Source organism: Lathyrus oleraceus, chromosome 7 (assembly GCF_024323335.1).
Source record: "Lathyrus oleraceus cultivar Zhongwan6 chromosome 7, CAAS_Psat_ZW6_1.0, whole genome shotgun sequence".
NCBI classification, from domain to species: Eukaryota; Viridiplantae; Streptophyta; class Magnoliopsida; order Fabales; family Fabaceae; genus Lathyrus; species Lathyrus oleraceus.
Genome location: NC_066585.1, coordinates 193020441 through 193043084, shown reverse-complemented (window position 1 = coordinate 193043084; position 22644 = coordinate 193020441). Strand labels below are relative to the sequence as shown.

At 36.4% G+C, this 22644-nt stretch overlaps 2 protein-coding genes across 3 annotated transcripts; both read left to right on the top strand.

Annotated features, from left to right (window-relative positions):
- The first annotated feature begins 838 nt into the window (after positions 1-838).
- Positions 839-7854, top strand: LOC127100411 (uncharacterized). Of its 2 annotated transcripts, none has more exons than XM_051037562.1 (18): positions 839-1168; positions 1796-1909; positions 1991-2122; positions 2221-2283; positions 2415-2522; positions 2993-3070; positions 3669-3761; positions 3873-3959; positions 4493-4594; positions 4683-4802; positions 4944-5006; positions 6408-6553; positions 6741-6822; positions 6908-6966; positions 7064-7109; positions 7194-7285; positions 7373-7442; positions 7545-7854. In XM_051037562.1, the coding sequence occupies exons 1-18, from the start codon at positions 986-988 to the stop codon at positions 7614-7616; spliced, it is 1710 nt and encodes a 569-aa protein (XP_050893519.1). In that variant the 5' UTR covers positions 839-985; the 3' UTR covers positions 7617-7854. The 2 variants fall into 2 exon arrangements, with proteins under 2 accessions (XP_050893519.1, XP_050893518.1); XM_051037561.1 differs by having other exon boundaries at positions 6183-6553.
- Positions 7855-21431: 13577 nt separating this feature from the next.
- On the top strand, positions 21432-22175 carry LOC127102854 (secreted RxLR effector protein 161-like). Its single transcript, XM_051040180.1, has one exon. The coding sequence runs from the start codon at positions 21432-21434 to the stop codon at positions 22173-22175; it is 744 nt and encodes a 247-aa protein (XP_050896137.1).
- Positions 22176-22644: the final 469 nt, after the last annotated feature.

Genomic DNA, 22644 nt, shown 5'->3' with positions numbered 1-22644 from the left:
GCGCCCTTTTGTCGAGATAGTTCTATACTCTGGATGATTGACATGCAAATTGTGTCTCACTGCTCCTCATCTGCCTGAATGCGTCATGCGACAATTTGGCTACACTTAGACCATTCCCAAACACCGGGTTGTCTCTGCTCCTTATGCTTTAACACATAAACATATATATGACATGTTTGATGGTTATGAGAGTCATCTGGTATCGGAAGAGACACAAAGTATCATAGTCGTGAGTGATTGGAGCTACGTCAAAAAGGGTATATCAGATGGTTCTTCAGGGTGTCATATCCATACATGGTGCATGTTGCTCAAAGAGATCCGTCGAGACTATCTCATCAGGAGATATTAGAGGAAGAGCAAGCACAATTATATCATGCTGAAGATGTCTTGCCTATATGTTGTCGCATTGTGGAGATTGCGCAGGCATGCCGACATTGACAGAGGTATCTCCCCTGATGGGTCTGATGTGAGGCATATAATAGATGTCATCATAACGAAGGCACGTGGGACATTGATGTATCAGAGACAATGCTAGAGGATAAGGGAGATTGATGGTAGAGGAGGCAAAACAATTAGTTCGACATGCACAATAGTATATTAATATATAGTAGTATTATGTATTATATTATATTTTGACATCATACTACTTTATTATTGTTCTCGACTTTTGCCATCTATTGGTTATATATATATATATATATATATATATATATATATATATATATATATATATATATATATATATATACACGACATTTTTCCATAATATTCTAATATTCCATCAAAATTAGATGCTTCGGAAAATCTTTGAAGTTAGGATATTTTAAAATTTTAAGAGGATATATAAGATGCATTAAGAAATTTCTCCTGATGTTTGATAAATACTAAAAGACCCAACAAGTCACGCGCCCGAATTCATCGTCGCACTAAACTCGCTCGGTTAGCCCCCATTCGTGTAGCTCTGGTGCCACCAAAAACGGTAGACATGGCCGCGGAAAATGCCATTTCTAATCTCGGCGCCATCTCCGGTGCCACCAAGAAATCACGGGAAAGCGAGCGCCGTCGCCGTCGCCGAAAGCAAAAGAAGATCAATAAGAGTTCTAAGGAACCAGATGCAAAGGCCTCCGAAGACGTTGACGACACGAATGAAACCACTGAAGCACATCAGGTTATCATCTTTCTTCTTGTTCTCCGCCAGCATTTTGGTTAGGTTAGGTTTATAATCGAAAATTGCCCTATCACTATTAATTATATTGTTCACATTTTTATAGTAAAATTGTTGGTGTTTGAACTTGAACTGAGCCCGTAATTTAGCATATCATAGTTTTAGTATTGGTTGAAGGATAAGTGAATGCGAAGTAGGGGAACACCAAATTTTTGTTTGATGAATGATAATTGAAAAAGAAAAGAAATGAGAGTGATATGTTACTAAGCATACACGGGAAGGCAAACACACACGACACTTATACTTCGACACCGGTAATAATTTGAAAAAATGAATAAGTTAAATATAATCACAAATGTCGGTCATAGACACTTTTTCTCAGAGGTTGGGAATTGGCATTACAAAGTGATGAAAATATTTCTATGATTATTAGTTATTAGTTTAAGACATCTTCACCTGTCAACATTGCCCATTCTCTTTGATTTCAGCGGTTAAATTTATCCATTTTTGTAACCATTCCATCCAAATTTCAGTCAATGATTTCGTCGATTCTCGATATAGAGGCAACACCATTAAAACTCAAATTGGAAATGATGCCTATTTAATGCTGTCTTCTGTCTTAAATTTTAGGTTGTCCAACAAGTTGAAATTGAGTATATCCCGGAAAAGGTAGATGAAGGCTTGGATGAGGAATATAAAAAAATCTTTGAGAAATTTAGTTTAAACGAGGTTACTGGTACAGAGGTAAGTAGTTTGTGTGAATTGTTTATTTTTAAATGTGTCTTCATTTATTGTTTGATAAATTGTTTACATGAATGGATCTAGGATAATGATAAGAAGGATGAGTCAGCAGAAAATTCAATTACTAATAAAAAGGCAAACTCTGATTCTGATTCTGAAGAGGAAGAAAATGATAACGAGAACAAAGAGAAAGGTGTCTCAAACAAGAAGAAAAAGGTTTACCATTTTATAACATTTATTTATTTTTTGCTTATTCAATTTAGCTATTTGTGTTTGCTTCCCTAATTATGCTAAAAGTTTTATCTTGTGTTCAGCTTCAACGCAGGATGAAGATTGCCGAGCTAAAGCAGATAAGCTCAAGGCCAGATGTTGTTGAGGTTGGTATACGTTATGTTGTGGTATCCCCAATTATAAACTTTGAGTTCTCATTCTTAATTTAGTCTGGTTTAACATGGCCATCATGCAATTTTAATGCGACCGTATTTTTTCTTCTCTTTTTCATTTTAAGGTGTGGGATGCTACTTCAGCAGATCCAAAGTTGTTGGTGTTCTTGAAGTCTCATAGAAATACTGTACCTGTACCTAGGCACTGGTGTCAAAAGAGAAAATTTCTGCAGGTTAAGCAGCATTCTTAATTGATAGTTATGGTTTAGAGATGCAAATATTTATGAGGGTTATGGTCTACTTATATGTGGGGTGTATGGATAGAGTTAGGAAGATGACATCGATACAGTTTCTCTTATATGTATGTATGTGGTACTTGCAGGGGAGCAGTTGTGGCAATCACCAAACCTGGAATTGTAGGTGTTTGGCACTGAGTAGCCTGAATCATTTATCTTTTACTTCTTTGTTAAGATTGCTTGGGAATATGGGTGTTGTATAACATGGGCTTATAATCATTTATCCTTTTTTTTTTTGTAATTCCATTGAACATTTATTTATAAATAAAGTGCTAATAGTTATGCTTTGAATTTTCAGATACCTTTCACCGTTCTTAATGCTCGGGCTGAATTCCTCTTGTCCACATAATTTCATAGTCATGTACACGTGAATTATTTGCATCTCATAATTTTTATTCATTTTGCAGGGTAAAAGAGGTATTGAGAAACAGCCCTTTCAGCTTCCTGATTTTATTGCTGCCACAGGAATTGAGAAAATCAGACAGGTAATGCAATCTCATTTGTTTGCATATGTTATGATTCTTTGTCTGGGTTATTACCCGCAAAAAAGGGTAATATTCCAAGAAAACATGGTTTGTGTAATTTACTTACAAAATTAATATGATGTGTGTATTGGAATGTCACACTTATATACTCTTCTGACCTGGCTTTCTACACTCTTCTGAACTGGCTTTCATGGTTACACATTGTTTATTAGTTTGACAACCAGATGTTACTACCGTATCATCAAAATCTCGCAGTCATAAGACAGATGGTGGTCTTCTGATTTTTAATTGTTATATGGGGGGAAATTTGTTTACGTTGAAGAAATATTGCACATAATTTGAGTTTTAGATGTTTCAAATAAGCTACAGTAATGGAACACACTTTTTGTTTATATTGGGAATGATGATGTGTTTTGTCTTCCAACTGGTGTTTTATATACTTGTCGGCTGTCGATCTACATCAGTTGTTCATTTTCTTGTTTTTTCAACTTAATACGAAACTTTCTCTTTGCGATACATATGTTCATGTCTTTTTATTTATATTCATTACATTGCTGTTGTAGCTACTTGCCAGGTTATCTTACACTTTCTCACGCAGGCTTATATTGAAAAAGAGGACAGCAAAAAGTTGAAACAGAAGCAACGGGAACGCATGCAACCAAAAATGGGGAAAATGGATATTGATTATCAGGTTTCTTTTTTCTAATTTTGCACCATTTTCCTAGCTTGCATGCTTTTATGTTGTGATCAGAAGTCAAATATTTCAACCCTTTCTCAAGTGGCTTTGTTTCTTGGTTGCCAGGTTCTTCATGATGCATTCTTTAAATATCAGACAAAGCCAAAGCTGTCATCTCTTGGGGACCTGTATCATGAAGGAAAAGAGTTTGAGGTATAATTCATTTTAAAATGTTAATGCTAGATTTAAAATGTTGCATACATTCATACATGCTTCATAGGGTTTTCTAAAACCCAAGATCTTAAAGGCTATATTTAGCTTAAAAAATGCTTATGTTTTCACATCCTGTATTCACTTTTAATTACAAAATACCAACTTTTTTCAAATATTTGTATAGGAAATAGTGGAAAGCGAATACAATAAGTTACTTTCTCTTTTTCCATACAAATATTTGAAAACATTAAGTAAAATGAAAACTGTATCAATTTTTTAGTTAAAAACCAAAATAATATGAAAACGAACACAGTTTCTCAAACTAATTAAGCCCTCAGCTTTTCTTATCTCATCTCCTTCTTGAGTAGTGATAGTTCATGTGAAACTCTTCACCTTTGTCAAATGCAAAAAAATATTTGTGAGGCTTGGTTTTAGATTTCATTATGTTAACTCTTCACCTTCTGGTATGATTTATTCATTGATCTGTGTAAGTGTCAAGATTATATGACATTGTTATACTGCTTGCTGTGCAGGTAAAGTTGAGGGAGATGAAACCTGGCATGTTATCACACGAGTTGAAAGAATCTCTTGGCATGCCTGAGGGTTCTCCTCCTCCATGGCTTATCAACATGCAGGTAAAATCAGTATCTTGGAATGTATATGTGATATTATTCTGTTCACGGCTCTTTATGACATGAAACTTTATCTTTTTTTCTTTTCCAGCGATATGGTCCTCCACCATCATACCCTCATCTAAAGATCCCTGGCTTGAATGCTCCGATTCCCCCAGGAGCTAGTTTTGGTTATCATCCTGGTGGCTGGGGCAAGCCTCCTGTTGACGAAGTACAGTTTTTATATTCACTCATCTCTGTTTAAAATAATAATGATGGGTTTCTGAATTTTCGTTTCCATTAAAGGGATTTCAACACCCCTTCATCCCCTTTTTCACTTCACTGACTTCATTACTTGACTGTGTCTGAGCAGTTTGGGCGCCCACTTTATGGAGATGTTTTTGGTGTTCATCAGCAAGATCAGCCTAATTATGAGGTTGGTTTACATAAAAGAAACGCTTTGCAATTAGAGGGGTAACTACTGCCCATAATCGTCCATTGTTTCCCTTTTATGATTTTCGATATCAAAATCAAGTACCCTTTAAGATTGATATTTGAAACTAAATTATGTTTTCATAATGCATTTGAAAGTTTAAAAGAATATAAAGTTCTAAGAAATTTGATTACTTCAATTAAATTTCCTTCAAGTTTATATCTTGTTCTGGTAAAGTATTTAAATTTTTTTCATTTGCAAAATTTTTTGTTTCGTCTAAGTGATCAGATTTCTTTTATTGGGAAATTTCTTTATTTAGATGATGAAAGTATGAAGTGTTATTATCATCTAAAATAAAATAAAATCAAATACCCTCACTCAATTATAAAATTAGGAAAAAGAAAAAAAAGGTCTTGTTCCTATATTTCAATAATGGAAACCTCACAATTGTGATTCGGTGTGAGTACTTGTTGTCGATGCTGTCGACTTTGAGATATTACTGGCAGTATCAATAAGCAAGAGTTATAATCATCATAGCAGTTGTTGCTTTTGTTGATGGCATTTTATATGGCTGTTAATATTCCAACATCGATGGTACTTGGATCAAGAAGTATTCTATTGCCTCACATGACACGTCTCCAGTGAAAAGAGGTGAATTTGAGAAGTCCCTAAAGCCTGTTTGACAGTACTGATGTCCCTCCCCATGCTGGCCATCATTGCTGTCAACGGCTTATTGAGATATTGCTGGAAATCAGTGATGGCAACTATTGTAGTGAACCTCGCCCTGCTGCTTCCGGCGCTACTTTGTTGCTGTGATGAGGGTAAAGAGATCAGGACAGATCTTCAGTGGCACTGTGTTGCTAGGCGGTGTGAAGGTCACTAAAGTAGAGAAGATGAAGATAGGCATCATATGAGCAAATGATGGGAAGTGAGACCCAGGGAGTGGATTTTTGTAATTCCACCTATTTTGCTAGGGTTTAATTTCCTTGGTTTTGGGTGTTAAAAGTACCCAATCTAATTGCTTCAAAAGCTGTTTTGATGTGAAGTATTTTAAATGCCTCCAAAATCACATTCACTTTAAATATTTTATCAAGACACATTTATAAATGTTGAAAGAAATTAGGATACTTAGATTTAAAGCCCGACAATATCCTAATGCTCTATGTTTTGGATATCAAGAGGATGGGTGGCACTGGAGGGGGATCATCGTTTTTTGAAGTTTGGGTGTGGCCGTTGCCCCTGGGCAAAGGAATCTGCTTATTGGTTGTATTTTTCTTTCTGTCAATAATTCTTGTTATCAGACTCTGTTTTCTGAATTTTGGGTTTATTAACACATACCATGTGAAAGCTTCAGTTTCTATCATATTCCTAGTTACATTTTACATAAATGTTCTCTCAATGCAGGAAGAGCCGATTGATAAAACCAAACACTGGGGTGACTTGGAAGAGGAGGAGGAAGAAGAAGAGGAAGAAGAGGAGGAGGAAGAGGAAGAAGAAATGGAGGAGGAAGAACTTGAAGACGGTATTCAATCTGTTGATAGCCTGTCAAGGTATTGTTATCTTTTTTGGATTAGCATAGTAAATGATCAATTGAGGTGAAATAAAGAAACCCATCATGTGGCTAATTTAGTTAAGGAGTGGTTAATAGTTAATAGTTTATAGTTCTCTTCATATTGGTGGTTAGTTTGTGTATATTTTGTTTGTGGAGCTCATTTTTTTTTGCATTTTTGTCTTCAGCACACCCACTGGGGTGGAGACACCTGATGTTATTGACCTTCGTAAGCAGCAGAGAAAGGAACCTGAAAGGCCTCTTTATCAAGTGAGTCTGTTTACTTCTGTTCTTCCATCAGCTTTAGCTTCTGTTGACCAGTTAGTTGATGTCATTAATCATGTTTTCTGTTAAGGTCCTTGAAGAAAAGGAGGAAAAACTTGCTCCTGGAACTTTGCTTGGAACTACGCACACGTATGCTAAATTTGTTTTATTTTTTATATATTTTTTTCCTTTTCTCCCATCACAATTGTTTGTATCATAATAAATCCGGATATCCATTTCTCTCCAGTTATGTGGTTGGCACTGGCACTCAGGACAAGTCAGGGGCTAAAAGGGTAAGAATGCATAGTTTTCTCACTCTTTTTTTGGGTGTGTGTGTGCCATATTTTCTTGTGGCATAACATGTTTTATGGTTCCAGGTTGATTTGCTTAAAGGTCAAAAGACAGATAAAGTGGATGTCACTTTACTGCCAGAGGAGTTGGATGCCATGGAGAACGTTTTACCTGCAAAGTATGACTTATGTTTTATAGGTTTTGTTACCCGTTAGTGATTTTACACCGTCTATCTAGTTTATTACATCTTCTGGAACTATTCCAGGTATGAAGAAGCAAGGGAGGAAGAGAAATTGCGGAGTCAGCGTGAGGATTTCAGTGACATGGTTGCCGAGGTATGTTGTATTCAATTCTCAAATCATACAGATCTATACCTTTTTTCTCAAAAAAGATTGGTCTCAGATTTGTATGTTTAACTATCTCTTCACCTGGTGCAGAATGAGAAGAAGAGGAAGAGAAAGATGCAAGAAAAAGATGGCAAGTCCAAGAAGAAAGACTTCAAGTTTTAAGGTTGTTTGGCTCCTCTTTATTTTGCAGGTAAATGGAAGACCTGGAAGTTATCTACTCATCAAATTGTCATTTTCCATTAGCAACAGAGGATTTGAATTTAGCGGTGTTTTATCGCATCTGTATAATGCTATTGTCTGCAAGTTGTTGTTTTGGATAGGAATATTCTACTCATGTAATATTACGATGAAAACCTTATACAGAATTTGGAATTTGTTAATAAGACAGATACTTAAGTGATTCACATCTCATTTGGGATTTTTTGCTGAAAGGGATGCATGTAGGGTTCTCTATCATATTCTTGTCACATTGCCAACCTCAAATGGAAGTTTCTAATTGGTTTTGGTTTTTGATAGTACAAATTGATATGCATGTAGTTAAATAAATTTATGGTCCTTTGGCGGATAAGCAGTACTTTTCATTTGGCAACAAAATGTTGAATCTGAAATCAGAAATAGGAGTCCATTATCCATGGCTTGTATTTGATAGCTTTTCCCCACCATCTATGGTACTTATCAAATGGAAGATTCGGCTACTAAGATTGTGATGCTTGTGTGGGCACGATTAACATGCAACCTCTCCTCATAGACCCCATTACATTTGAGTGCTACACAGTAAATAAGGTGGACCATTGTTACCGAGTTAGCAATTTCAACAAGAAATATCTTAAGTGGATTTAGATTGAAAAGGACATAAGATTTGTTATTTAATGATTAAAGTTTTGTGAGATTGTAGAGAATTTATAAAAATTGTTTGAACATTGTTTATAAACCTTTTTGTCAGTTTATTTTCATAAATTTTTTAGATGGTTAATAAAACAATTTATAATTTGTGTAAAAATAATCCAATTTAATTGTCTTTTGTTTTAGAAATAGTTTATACTAGTACATAGTTTAAGGATGTTGTTTATAGTAGGCTTACTTAAATTTTTAATCAATTAATTGTTTGTTTTATCTTGGTTTTCTAATTAATAAATGTTATTTTTTAATCAAGTTAATTATCTTTGATAAATTCTAAATAAAAATGTTAAATTTATACATGTGGCATATGACATAAAAATTGATGTCTCACATGACATCAAATAACTCACTGTTGATTTGACATTAAGCATTAATATTTTTTTAAAATTTTGTATTTCTTTTTTTTTCCCTGAGCTTCATCACATCTTCATATTCAAAAAAATCTCACATGAAGAAGACATTGCCTGCCCACGAATTTGATAGAGAATACCCTACTAAAAGTGACTAGTTATCAAGAAAGTCTTTGACAATAGCAAAACAACAACACAATCCGAAGGATTAACATTCGTGAAGGATGGAAGCCACCACCATTGAGGTGGATGAGACTCAATACAGATAGTGTAGTTAACAAGATCAAGAAGGCTAGTTTTGATGGATTGATTAGAGACTCAACAGAAGGGTGACTAGGAGGTTTTTAAAAAAACATAGGCACTTGTGAAGCTACTGTGGCAGAGTTATGGGGAGTCTTCGTAGGCATGAAGCTAGTATGTGAAAAGGGTTATACGAAAGTGGAACTCTAAGTTGATGGTCAATAAGTCAACAATACTCTAAAAGGAGGGAACTCGAAATTAGGATCTGGATGGGAAATGCTTCAGAGGATTAAATCCCTGCTCGGACAGGACTAGGAGATTTGTATTAGCCACATCTATCGAGAGGCAAATGTTTGCACAAATATCATGGTTAAATTATGATTAAATCTAGGGGAAATATCATTTTTGGTCCTTTAACTATAGTTCGGTCAGTTAGAAAATCAAATCCTTTATATTTGCCCCGTTAGTCAAAGTCAAAATAGGATACTACTTGGCATTAGGCATGACAACATAACCCGTATCCGCAGGTATCCATCTGAACCCGCCCCGAAGTTGACGGGGAAAACCCGCTTTGATTGGGTTTGGATTTTTCCCGACTAAAAAATATGGGGACGAGTCGGGTAATGGGGACACTAGTACCCACCTCGAGCTCGTCCCGTTTATTTCATTATGTACGTTACTATTATTTAACTTTGATAATTTGAAATATTAAATATATTTGTATTAATTATTTAAAATATTTGAAATGTATGTATGGAACTTTTTGAGATTGTTTTATTTTATTATTTGTAATGTAATTTAATTTTAAATAAATAAATATTTTTATTAAAAAAATTGATTTTACTAAATGGTTGGTGGCTGAACCCAACCCAAACCCATTTGGGCCGAGTTTGGGTTTTAATTCTCCATTTTCGTATGGGTTTGGGACGAGGAACGAGGATTGTTTGGGGATTCGGTTTGGATTTTAATTCTCCATCCTCGTTTGGATTTGGGGCGGGGAACGAGGATTGTTTAGGGATTCGGGTTTGAGTTTTAATTCTCCATCCTCGTTTGGGTTTGGGGCGGGGAACGATGATTGTTTAGGGATTCAGGTTTGAGTTTAGGAGAGGTAAAAACCGTCCCCGACCCGTCCGTTGCCATGCCTACTTGGCATACACCTGACGCTGATGTGGCATATGCTATCCACCAAAATAATCAAAATTCAACAAAAAAATTGCTTTTTCGAACCATACACGCATTGTTTACCATACACACATTTGGTTAGCAAATAATAGTAGCCATCAAAATTCATGGGATTGATTAATATCAAGATTCATAAAACAAGCGTAACCGAAGGAAGTCGATTTGCTACTTTGGTTAGGAGTGCCTTTGCTGTTGGGAGAGTGTCGTTACTTAGTTTTGACTCATTCAAGTTTAGAGTTATTTGTTTGTTTATGAATAAACCTATTCTTTAGGAATATGATTCTTTGTTGATTTGTTCTTCTTAGAAATAATCATGATATAGTCATGTAAAACATGAGCCCTTATTTTACTCGTTTTAGTTTTTGTATTGGCTATATATAAATCCGTTCATTTTCATTTAATAAATTAAGCTTAAGAGCTACAATCTAGTTTCAACAGAGGTATCAGAGCTCACACAAGGTCTTTAGAAAGAACAGAGAGAGAAATTGAGTGAAACACAAAAAGAGAGGAAACAACAACAAGCCATGTCTGACGATAATAACCTTCTCAGTATTCTGAAGTTTGACGAAGACTATGATCACTGGTCCATGCTAATGAAAAACTTGCTGAGATCAAAGGAGTACTGGAGCTTGGTGGAGCAAGGCTATGAAAAGCCTAAAACACTAGAGTCACTCACAGGAGCGACACATCGAACATTGGAGGAGAAAAATCTAAAGGACTTGAAGGCAAAGAATTATTTATTTCAATATATTGACAAGAATATTTTGAAAACAATCACCAACAAAGCCACCTCCAAAGCACTATGGGATTCAATGAAGCAAAAATATCAGGGGAATGCTCGAGTTCAACAAGCTCAACTCCAAAGGCTACGCCAGGATTTCGAAATTATGGAAATGAAAAATGGTGAGTGCTTGAATGATTATATTTCTAGAGTCCTGTTAACTGCAAATGACATGAGAGGAGCAGGAGAGACCATGGAGGATAGACATATTGTTGAGAAGATTTTGCGCATAGTGTCAGATAAATACAATTATATTGTATGCTCAATCAAAGAATCCAAGGATATCAATAAGATGGCAGTAGATGAACTGCACAATTCATTGCTTGTACATGAATACAAGATAAAACAGAAGGATGTGACGAAACAAGCATTGAAGGTTACAGAAGACAATTCTAATTTACGATTTGAGGAACGATTCAGAGGCAGAGGGTGTGGAGGACTCAGAGGTAGAGGCAGAGGAAGATCATTCAATAAATCCACAGTTGAGTGTTATCGATGTCACAAGATGGGACATTTCCAGTACGAATGTCCCACTTATGCCAATTATGCAGAAAACATAGAGCTGGATGAAAGAGAAGATATGCTTCTTATGTCATATGTGGAAATGCAAGGAGCCACACAAGATGAAGTATGGTTTATGGACTCCGGATGCAGTAATCACAAGTGGAAATAGAAAATGGTTCACTGAACTTGATCAATCATTCAGACACAGTGTTAAGTTGAGAAACGACTCCAAATTAGTTGTCATGGGAAAAGGCAAAGTTCGGATGAAAATAGATGGACGAGTTATGGTCATCACAAAGGTATTTTACATTCCTGATCTCAAATCAAATCTCCTTAGCATTGATCAGCTTCAAGAGTGAAATTTATCCATATTGATTAAGAATGGTTGATGTAGAATCTATCATGATGTTAGAGGTCTGATCATACGAATTGTGGTATCCGCAAATCGTATGTTTGTGCTTTTGGCATCTATTCCCTCTATCTCTAATAATGTATCAAAAGAAGCCTATTTCAATGTAACCTCTAAAAAATGTCACAAATTTGTGGCATCAAAGGTTCATACATCTTAACATGAAAGGAATGCGAACTCTTGCCTATAGGAAGATGGTACAAGGACTATCAATATTGAAGAATCAATACAAGGTGTGCACCATATGTATGAAAGGAAAGCAACAACGTGATGCTTTTCCAAAAGTAAGCACTTGGAGAGCATCCAGACCTCTATAACTAATTCACTCAGACATATGAGGAGCAATTACTCCTGAATCTCACAGTCATAGAAAGTATATTATTACTTTTATAGATAATTATAGCCGAAAAGTATGGTCCTACTTGAAGGAGAATTGCCATCCAAGGCGCAGCGGAATTTAAAAATTTCTCCTTTAATGATCCTTACGAATGGGCATGATCAGTGATAGAATCGTTACCTCTTGTGGCGATTCAAACCTTTGGTGCAGATCTCTGATAATGATCAAAACCGTTGATACAGATCCACAAAGTGATCACGAACGTTGAATGATGACAACGTCTCTACTCAGTCCACGCGAACGGATTCCTTCAATTGCAGTGCTAGCTGTTATGAATGAAGGCTTTGAGTGAGAGAGAGAGGGAAACCAAACTCCAAGTGTTCACTTGAGTTTGAGTTTGAGTGGAGTGACAATGCTTCTACCCAAGGGGTTCTATTTATAGAACCACTTGTGTGGGCTTCAAGCTAAAAAACCCACTTAAGTGTATTTTGGCCCATATCTCATAATATGCCAAAATCACTTAAGTATTTGGTACCTTACCATATTTCGTCTCCCACTTAAGTGCACCGTACCTTACAGTGTTCCTTAGTTACTCTATTTCTCATCAATCCGTCCTTTGTGTGTGACCCTGTAGGTTTTCGCGACGTTGACAATTATATTAAATCACGCATTTAACATAAGAAACAGTGAGCGGTATCTAGCAACACATCACTGCTACCCAAGACACGAAAATGTCATGTGATCTGACAAAACCTCATGTGATAATAATTATGTGTATAATTACCCCTTTGCCCTTATGTCTATATTGAACACAAGGTATAGACAGTGTCACCCTTGTCCAGTTCAATATTGGGCCCATAGACATTTATCCTGTTACGCAGGATGGGCAAATTCCATCTAGGACACTCATGTCCCTCAGCATGCTTTGTGGAGTACCCATCAACTGTCTTTATGGTTATCCAGTTACGGACAATGTTGGATCAGCAATAAAGCACTCGACTCTACATCTAGGATCCATAATGGTTTCAGGTCGAAGAGTGGTATACACTATTATCACCATGAGAATAACTAATGAACTTTTGCATAACTTTCTATATAGTATTCTCATAGCGGGTCAATCCAGTATAAATATTACTCCTAATATTCATACCTATGTTTAAGACTTGATAACTCTTTATCCATGATCCATGAGATGTGATCATCAGTCTATAAACATAATAGTCTTAATGCTTTAATGTTATCCCACTTCACACTAAAGCTCGACTATGGATACTTTAAGAATAGTGTGCTTATGTTTAATGTGTTCTCATGATTAAGTCACACTTAATACATTAAACGGACTATCTATTTCGGGGACTTTATTAATCAACCATAATAAAGAAAAAGCCTTTTATTATTTATTAATAGATAATTCGATACAAGTACCAAAAGTATTGGCCTCTAGGGCTTACACCAACAATCTCCCACTAGAACTAGAGCCAATCAGGCATTACCCCTAATGCCCATTGATCTAGTATGGCCATCATGCTTCTGCTGTGCAAGAGGCTTTGTTAGTGGGTCAGCAATATTGTCAAGTGTTGGTACTTTACATATTTTCATATCTCCTCTATCTATTACCTCTCGAATGAGGTGATAGCGCCTGAGTATGTGTTTGGATCGTTGGTGAGATCTAGGCTCCTTAGCTTGTGCGATAGCACCATTGTTATCATAATAGAGACCAATGGGATCCACAATGCTAGGGACTATGCCAAGTTCACTAATGAACTTTTTGATCCAAACAGCTTCCTTTGCTGCACTTGAGGCAGCAATATACTCGACCTCGATTGTAGAATCAATAACTGTATCTTGCTTTGAACTTTTCAAGCTCACAGTGCCACCATTTAAGCAAAACACATAACCATTGGAACCATTCATATTAAAGCGTCTCAGCACTTTGTCTATGTACTCTGACTTAGGCCAAGCATTTTGTGATCTATCTCTATAGATTATGATTCCTAATATATAGGCTGCTTCTCCTAGGTCCTTCATAGAAAAGCATTTCCCCAACCAAGACTTTACTTGTTGCAGGGTAGGGACATCGTTTCCAATGAGTAATATGTCATCTACATATAATATAAGGAAAACGATCATGCTCCCACTAACCTTCTTGTAGACACAAGGGTAATCTTCGTTCCTGATGAATCCATATTGTTTTACTGTTTCATCCAAACGAAGATTCCATGAGTAGGTCACAGGCTCATCTTGATCCATGAGTAATACATCACCTTGATCTGTTATGAGATATCCATATCTCTCAGGTAGGTGACGTATCCTGCTTGACCTACGCTGGTCTTGTTCTACTTGAGCAGGTTGCTCTTACACAACTACTTGTGTTTCCTGCTCCAATTCCTCCATAGGTGTATATATGCTTTGTGATTCTTGAATTTCTTCAAGCTCTACTTTCCTTCCCACTGATTCCTTTGGAAATAAAATCCTTTTCTAGGAATACTCCAGTTCGAGCGACAAACACTTTGCCCTCAGAAGGATTGTAGAAGTAATACCCTCTTGTTTCTTTAGGATACCCCACAAATAAGCATTTGTCAGATTTGGGCTCAAGCTTGGTTGAAATTTGTCGTTTCACATAAACTTCGCAACCCCAAATCTTCATGTAAGACATATGTGGTTTCTTACCACTCCATATCTCATATGGTGTCTTTTCAACCTTTTGGATGGAACACTGTTAAGTGTATAAGCTGATGTCAATAGTGCATGTCCTCAAAAGGAGTTTGGAAGATCGGTGTGACTCATCATGGATCGGACCATGTCTAACAGGGTTCGATTTCTTCTCTCAGATACACCATTCCATTGGGGTGTTCTAGGAGGAGTGAGTTGGGATAGGATCCCACACTCTTTCAGATGGTCATTAAACTCTAGGCTTAAATACTCACCACCTCGATCTGATAGAAGAGTTTTAATATTCTTACCTAGTTGGTTTTGTACTTCATTCTTGAATTCCTTGAACTCTTCAAAGGACTATGATTTGTGTTTCATTAAATACACATAACCATATCTACTGAAATCATAAGTAAATGTGATGAAGTACTAAAAACCTCCTCTGGCTGGCATGTTCAGTGGTCCACATACATCAATATGTATGAGGGTCAAAAGATCACTATCTCTTTCACCTTTTCCTATGAATAGAGACTTTGTCATCTTTCCAATTAAACAAGATCTGCATGTCTCATATGATTCATAATCAAAAGAGTCCAACAATCCATCTTTATGGAGTTTGGAAATGCGCTTCTCATTTATGTGGCCTAATCGACAATGCCAAAGGTAAGTTGGATTTAACTAATTAGATTTCATCCTTTTAGTATTAATGTTATAAATAGGCATTTCAAGATCAAGGACATATAGTCCATTGTTCATTTGTGCAGTAGCATAGAATATATCATTCAAATAAATTGAACAACAATTGTTCTTTATTATGAATGAAAAACCAAACTTGTCCAAACAAGAAACGGAAATAATATTCGTGCTAATTGCAGGTACATAATAACAGTTCTCTAACTGAATTATTAAACCACTAGGTAAAGTCAATACATAATTCCCTACGGCTAAAGCAGCAACCTTTGCTCCATTGCCAACTCGTAGGTCAACTTTACCTTTTGCCAATTTTCTACTCCTTTTTAGTCCCTGCACATTTGTATCAATGTGAGAACCGCATCCAGTATCTAATACCCATGATGCAAAAGTAGATAAATTTATAACAAAAATACCTGAAGTTGAAGTCTCTACTCCATTCTTCTTATCTTCCAGGTATTTTGGGCAGTTTCTCTTCCAGTGTCCGGTCTTACCGCAATGGAAGAAGGTGCCTTCTTTTGCTATGCCTCCACTAGGCCTTAAAGCAGCAACGGTGGGTTTGGGTTTGGCAACTTCCTTGCCTTTCCCTTTATCACCCTGCTTAGTGGGCCTTTTGTTCTGTCTCTTTCCATTTCCGATCATCAGAATGGACTTCCCTTTTGACTTCAGATTCTGCTCGGCAGTTCTTAACATGGCGAGCAGTTCAGGGAGCGATTTGTCCATATCAATCATATTGAAATTTAGGACAAATTGACTGAAACTATCTGACAACGATTGCAAGATCAAATCAGTCGCAAGTTCCTTTTCGAGGGGAAAACCCAATCTCTCAAGGTTTCCACATACCCAATCATCTTGAGCACATGGGGACCTACAGGGGCTCCCTCAGCTAACTTTCCTTGAAAAAGGACTTTTGAAACTTCAAACCTCTCATGCCTTGCTTGCTCTTGATAAAGCATTTTCAGGTGTTCGATCATATCGAACGCTGTCATGTTCTCATGTTGCTTTTGCAATTCTGAGTTCATGGTAGCTAGCATGAGACAAGCAGTTTCATTGGCATCATCGACATGCTTCTTATAAGCATCTCTTTCTGCCTTAGGCGCAGAACTAGAAGGTTCCTCTTCAGGAACAGGTGTCTCCAAGACTTACAGCTTTTTATCATGTTTGAGGACAATCCTTAGATTTCGGTGCCAATCCAGAAAATTTGTCCCAGACAATTTTTCTTTATCAAGGATTGATCGCAGGATGTTGTTAGAGGTGTTTGCTGTCATGGTAATCTACATAAGGATTAATGAAAATATAAGTATCATTGACATATTTAATTAGGCCTTTAATTAAATATGCTCCCACTATTTTATTCAAAACAAATGACCCTCATCATTTGATTCGTAAAATCCCGTTGGAAGATTTTCTAGTGGGTCGAGATCCATATTTCACTTAGTTCTAAGTCCGCGTAGGTGGATTACACAAAACTAGGTTATTTAGGTAGGAACTCCTTCCAATTGTATCTCATACAACTCTCGAAAATTTCAGTTGGGTGAATAACTCCTTATTCCAATCCATCATATGGATCATTCCCAACTCTTGCTTCTAAACATATATATAATCTTATTATAATTTGTTTAGTTAAGTTTGACCCATTGTTTTAACAGTTGGATATTACAATTATCCCATCGCACCTTACTAATATAGAACATGCACCTCGCGTAGGCGAAACCTACATTATTCGATACTAGTCTTGATGAGTGTTAAAACTTGAAAAGCATAAACTTAATATTTAATTTGAGGGAATTGCAATTTTTCTGATTTCACCGGCTTGTTTATCATATAAACCGTCTCTCACATGCATCAACATACATTCACATGCATCAACATACATATAATTAAAATGAAACAGTTATGGCCCCTAGCGCAATTGTTCTCCCAAGCCAATGAGAGAACCTAAGCTAACCTACAACGATCTAAGCTTCTCCAAGCAAGATCTTCAAGGTTGTCCTCCTTTGGCACTGACTTCTTTGCTTTCTTCATATCATTACATTACAAAAAAAACTTGTTTTACATACGAGGGAGTGAGATGAGAAAAGAAGTTACATTTGGGAGATTAAGAGAGAGGCACGACACGCAGGTCGTATTTTAAAACCCAAAACAAAATAAAGAAAGACTAAGGCCATAACCGATCACCACAAGACAATAATAAACACTTTATTATTTTAATTAATTAAAATCAAATTAAATCTCGACGACCGATCACCACATTTTAATGAACAATTCATTTAAAAACAATGTCGCTTTTCGCATCAACACTTGATACTTTTAAAGCACTGAGCTAGCCGAACGGGTGAATTTTGCCTTGCGTTAACCGGTTAACCATATGCGTTAACCGGTTAACACTGTTTGAAATCTGTTCAAAAAATTCTTTTCTGCCTTGTGTTAACCGGTTAACCAAATGCGTTAACCGGTTAACACTGTTTGAAAATGTCTTGGAAAACTGTTTTCTGCCTCGCGTTAACCGGTTAACCAAAAGCTTTAACCGGTTAACACTGTTTGAAAAACTCAAAAATTTTATTTCGGATTGCGTTAACCGGTTAACCATATGTGTTAACCGGTTAACACTGTTCCAAAAAATGTTTAGAAAGCACAACTCTTGTGCAGTCAAACCCCAATCGCATAACTCTCTGACAACACAACCCTTGTGCCGTCACTAACCCTGATGCATCAATTTCATACCGTCAAACACATCTCGATTGTTAATTCAGTATGATTGATCAACACGTCATTGCTTCACCATACTAATGTCGGATCAAGAAGCAAACGACCATTGATCGCTCAAAGGAAAACAATCATTGAGTGTTTGAATGAACGAAACGAGAACACTATATCATATATAATGTATTTTGCATCAGGATTACATATATCATATATATGTAACTTGATTGATCTCAATTTAATTTTTGATTCATTCTGTCTTTAATCATATTAATACAGAACAAAATAGTTATCAAATTCATGGTTTCGTAAGTGGCTCTGATACCACTGAAGGAGAATTACCATCCAAGGCGCAACGGAATTTAAAAACTTCTCCTTTAATGATCCTTACAAATGGGCATGATCAGTGATAGAATCGTTACCTCTTGTGGCGATTCAAACCTTTGGTGCAGATCTCTGATAATGATCAAAACCTTTGATACAGATCCACAGAGTGATCACGAACGTTGAACGATGACAACGTCTCTACTCAGTCCACACGAACGGATTCCTTCAATCACAGTGCTAGCTGTTATGAATGAAGGCTTTGAGTGAGAGAGAGGGAAACCAAACTCCAAGTCTTTACTTGAGTTTGAGTTTGAGTGGAGTGACAATGCTTCTACCCAAGGGGTTCTATTTATAGAACCACTTGTGTGAGCTTCAAGCTAAAAAGCCCACTTAAGTGTATTTTGGCCCATATCTCATAATATGCCAAAATCACTTAAGTATTTGGTACCTTACCATATTTCGTCTCCCACTTAAGTGCACCTTACCTTACGGTGTTCCTTAGTTACTCTATTTCTCATCAATCCGTCCTTTGTGTGTGACCCTGTAGGTTTTCGCGACGTTGGCAATTATATTAAATCACGCATTTAACATAATAAACAGTGAGCGGTATCTAGCAACACATCACTGCTACCCAAGACACGAAAATGTCATGTGATATGACAAAACCTCCTGTGATAATAATTATGTGTATAATTACCCCTTTGCCCTTATGTCTATATTGAACACAAGGTATAGACAGTGTCACCCTTGTCCAATTCAATATTGGGCCCATAGACATTTATCCTGTTACGCAGGATGGGCAAATTCCATCTAGGACACTCATGTCCCTCAGCATGCTTTGTGGAGTACCCATCAACTGTCTTTATGGTTATCCAGTTACGGACAATGTTGGATCAACAATAAAGCACTCGACTCTACATCTAGGATCCATAGTGGTTTCAGGTCGAAGAGTGGTATACATTATTATCACCATGAGAATAACTTATGACACTTTGCATAACTTTCTATATATTATTCTCATAGCGGGTCAATTCGGTATAAATAGTACTCCTAATATTCATACCTATGTTTAAGACTTGATAACTCTTTATCCATGATCCATGAGATGTGATCATCAGTCTACAAACATAATAGTCTTAATGCTTTAATGTTATCCCACTTCACACTAAAGCTCGACTACGGATACTTTAAGAATAATGTCCTTATGTTTAATGTGTTCTTATGATTAAGTCACACTTAATACATTAAACGGACTATCTATTCCAGGGACTTTATTAATCAACCATAATAAAGAAAAAGCCTTTTATTATTTATTAATAGATAATTCGATACAAGTACCAAAAGTATTGGCCTCTAGGGCTTACACCAACACTACTTTCTACATGCCAAGTTTGAAGCTTTTGGTACATTCAAAAGGTTCAAATAATCAGGTGAGAAGACAACATGATACAACATAATTTGTTTACGCATCGACAGAGATGGAGAATTCACTTCATCAGAGTTCAATGACTATTGTAACACGAATGGGATCATAAGACAACTCACTGCTGCCTACTCACCACAACAGAACAAAGTTGCAGAAAGAAGAAACCAAACCTTGATAAATATGGTGCGATGTATGCTTGCAGCACGAGATCTTCCAAAGGAGTATTGGTCAGAAGCAGCAAACCTGGCCACTCATGTTTTGAATAGATGTCCAACCTAGGCCTTGCCAAACATGACACCTGAAAAAGCTTGGAAAGAAAAGAAACCATCAGTGGTACACCTCAAGGTGTTTGGATGCATAAGACATGTTCATATTCCTGATGTCACAAGGAAGAAGCTGGATGAGAAGAGCATTAAGTGCATGTATATGAGAGTTAGTGACGAGTCCACAGATTTTTGAATGTATGATCCAGAAACAAAGAAGATCATCATTAACCGAGATATAGTTTTTGATGAAATGGAAAAGTGGGATTGGAAGAAGACAGGAAAAACTAACTCTTTTGATCTTATGTGCGAAGAAAATGAAGAGAATAAGGAGAATGAAGATTCAAAAGATGAATATGAAGATGAAGATAATAAGGAGAATAAAGATTCAGAAGATGAAAGAATCAATGCTCCTGAAAAAAGAGAAAGAAGAGAGCCAATATGGATGAGAGACTATGCGTCTGGAGCTGGATTGTCAGAAGAGGAAAATGAATGAGTGGAACATCTTACCCATGAGATGCAACAACTTGCTATGTTTATTTCAAATGATCCCGCCACCTTTGAAGTAGCAGCCAAAAGTCAGGTATTGAGGGATGCAATGGAGTATGAGATTGCAACAATTAAGAAGAATGGAACATGTGAATTAACAGACCCGTCAACAAGAGCAAATAAAATTGGTGTTAAGTGGGTGTTTAAGACCAAAATAAATGAGAAAGGAGAAGTAGAAAAATGCAAAGCGCATCTTGTTGCAAAAGGATATGTCCAACAAGTTGGATTCGATTACACTGAGGTATTTGCACCTGTGACAAGATGGGATACATTTTGAATAACTTTGTCCATTGTCGCTAGTCGAGGATGGAAAATTTATCAACTCGATGTCAAAAGTGAATTCCTACATGGAGAGATATCAGAGGAAGTATATGTGGAACAACCGAAGGGATATGAGGTGATATGTGAAAAAGAAAAAGTGTATAAACTAAAGAAAATTCTCTATGGACTTAAACAAGCCTCTCGAGTATGATTCAACAAAATAGAATCATACTTTGTCAAGGAAGGCTTTGAACGAAGCACGAGCAATCAAAATTTGTTTATAAATAAGGAAGGAGGATGACACATTCTCATTGTGAATTTCTATGTGGATGACCCCATCTTTACAGGAAGTAGTGAGAAAATGTTCAAAGAATTCAAAAGCTCAATGAAAAAGAAATTTTAGATGACTGATATGAGATGCATGAGATATTTTCTTGGCGTGGAAGTCACACAAACTTCAAATGACATTTTTATCTGTCAAAGGAAGTATGATAATGAAGTACTTGAAAGGTTTCGTTTACGAAATTGCTCATTTGTCAATAATCCAATTTTTCCAGGGTGCAAACTCACAAAGGATGTTAGAGGGTTGAAGGTTGATGCTACCATATACAAGCAAATGGTGGAAAGTCTTATGTATTTAACTGCCACTAGGTCGTATCTGATATATGTTGTAAGTCTGGTGACTCGTTTCATGGAAGCTCCAACGACTATGCATCAACAAGTTGTGAAAAGGATTCAGCGCTACTCAAGAGGAACCACTGAATTGGGGTTGCTTTACAAAAGAGAAGAAGAAGAGAATTTGTTAGCTTCCTGGGACAATTACTATGCCAGAGATCTTGAAGACCGAAAGAGCACCTCAGAGTATGTTTTTAAGATGTCGAATGGATTAGTTGTTTGGAGTTCTAAGAAGCAGTATGTGGTCTCGTTGTCCACCACTGAGGCCGAATTTATTTCTGCAGCAGCCTGTGCTGCTCAACGCATTTGGATGATGCATGTACTTGAGAGGTTGGGGATTAAGCAAAGTAAGTGCATTATCTTATGTGATAATAGTTCAACGATTAAACTTTCGAAGAATCCTGTTATGCATGGTAAGAGTAAGCATATTCATGTTCGATTTCACTTTCTTCGTGAGTTGACAAATCAATGAGAAGTTAAACTAGTGCACTGTGGAACTAAAGATCAGTTAGCCGACATCCTGGCCAAAGCCTTGAACCGTGAAGTATTCGTGAAGATGAGAGAAAGACTTGGAATGTGCAGCATTAAAGAGATAAACTGAATGTATTTCTTAAATAACAATTCAGTTTATGGGAGGGTATGTTGGGAGAGAGTTGTTACTTAGTTTTCACTCATTCAAATTTAGGATTATTTGTTTGTTTATGAATAAACCTATTCTTTAGGAATAAGATTCTTTATTGATTTGTTCTCCTTAAAAATAGCCATGATATTGTCATATAAATCATGCATCCTTATTTTACTCATTTCAATTTCTGAATTGGCTATATATAAAACCATTCATTTTCATTCAATAAATTAATCTTAAGAGCTACAATCTACATTTGCTACCTTTAGTGTATTTAAAAGACAAATAAATAATTATAATAATATATTTTGTTGAG

Coding starts and splice junctions, on each gene's coding strand:
- LOC127100411 (XM_051037561.1), top strand. CDS start 986: ATGGCCGCGGAAAATGCCATTTCTAATCTCGGCGCCATCTCCGGTGCC. Junction 4,803..4,943: donor GCAAGCCTCCTGTTGACGAA/GTACAGTTTTTA, acceptor GTGTCTGAGCAG/TTTGGGCGCCCACTTTATGG. Junction 7,286..7,372: donor GAGAACGTTTTACCTGCAAA/GTATGACTTATG, acceptor GAACTATTCCAG/GTATGAAGAAGCAAGGGAGG.
- LOC127102854 (XM_051040180.1), top strand. CDS start 21,432: ATGACTGATATGAGATGCATGAGATATTTTCTTGGCGTGGAAGTCACA.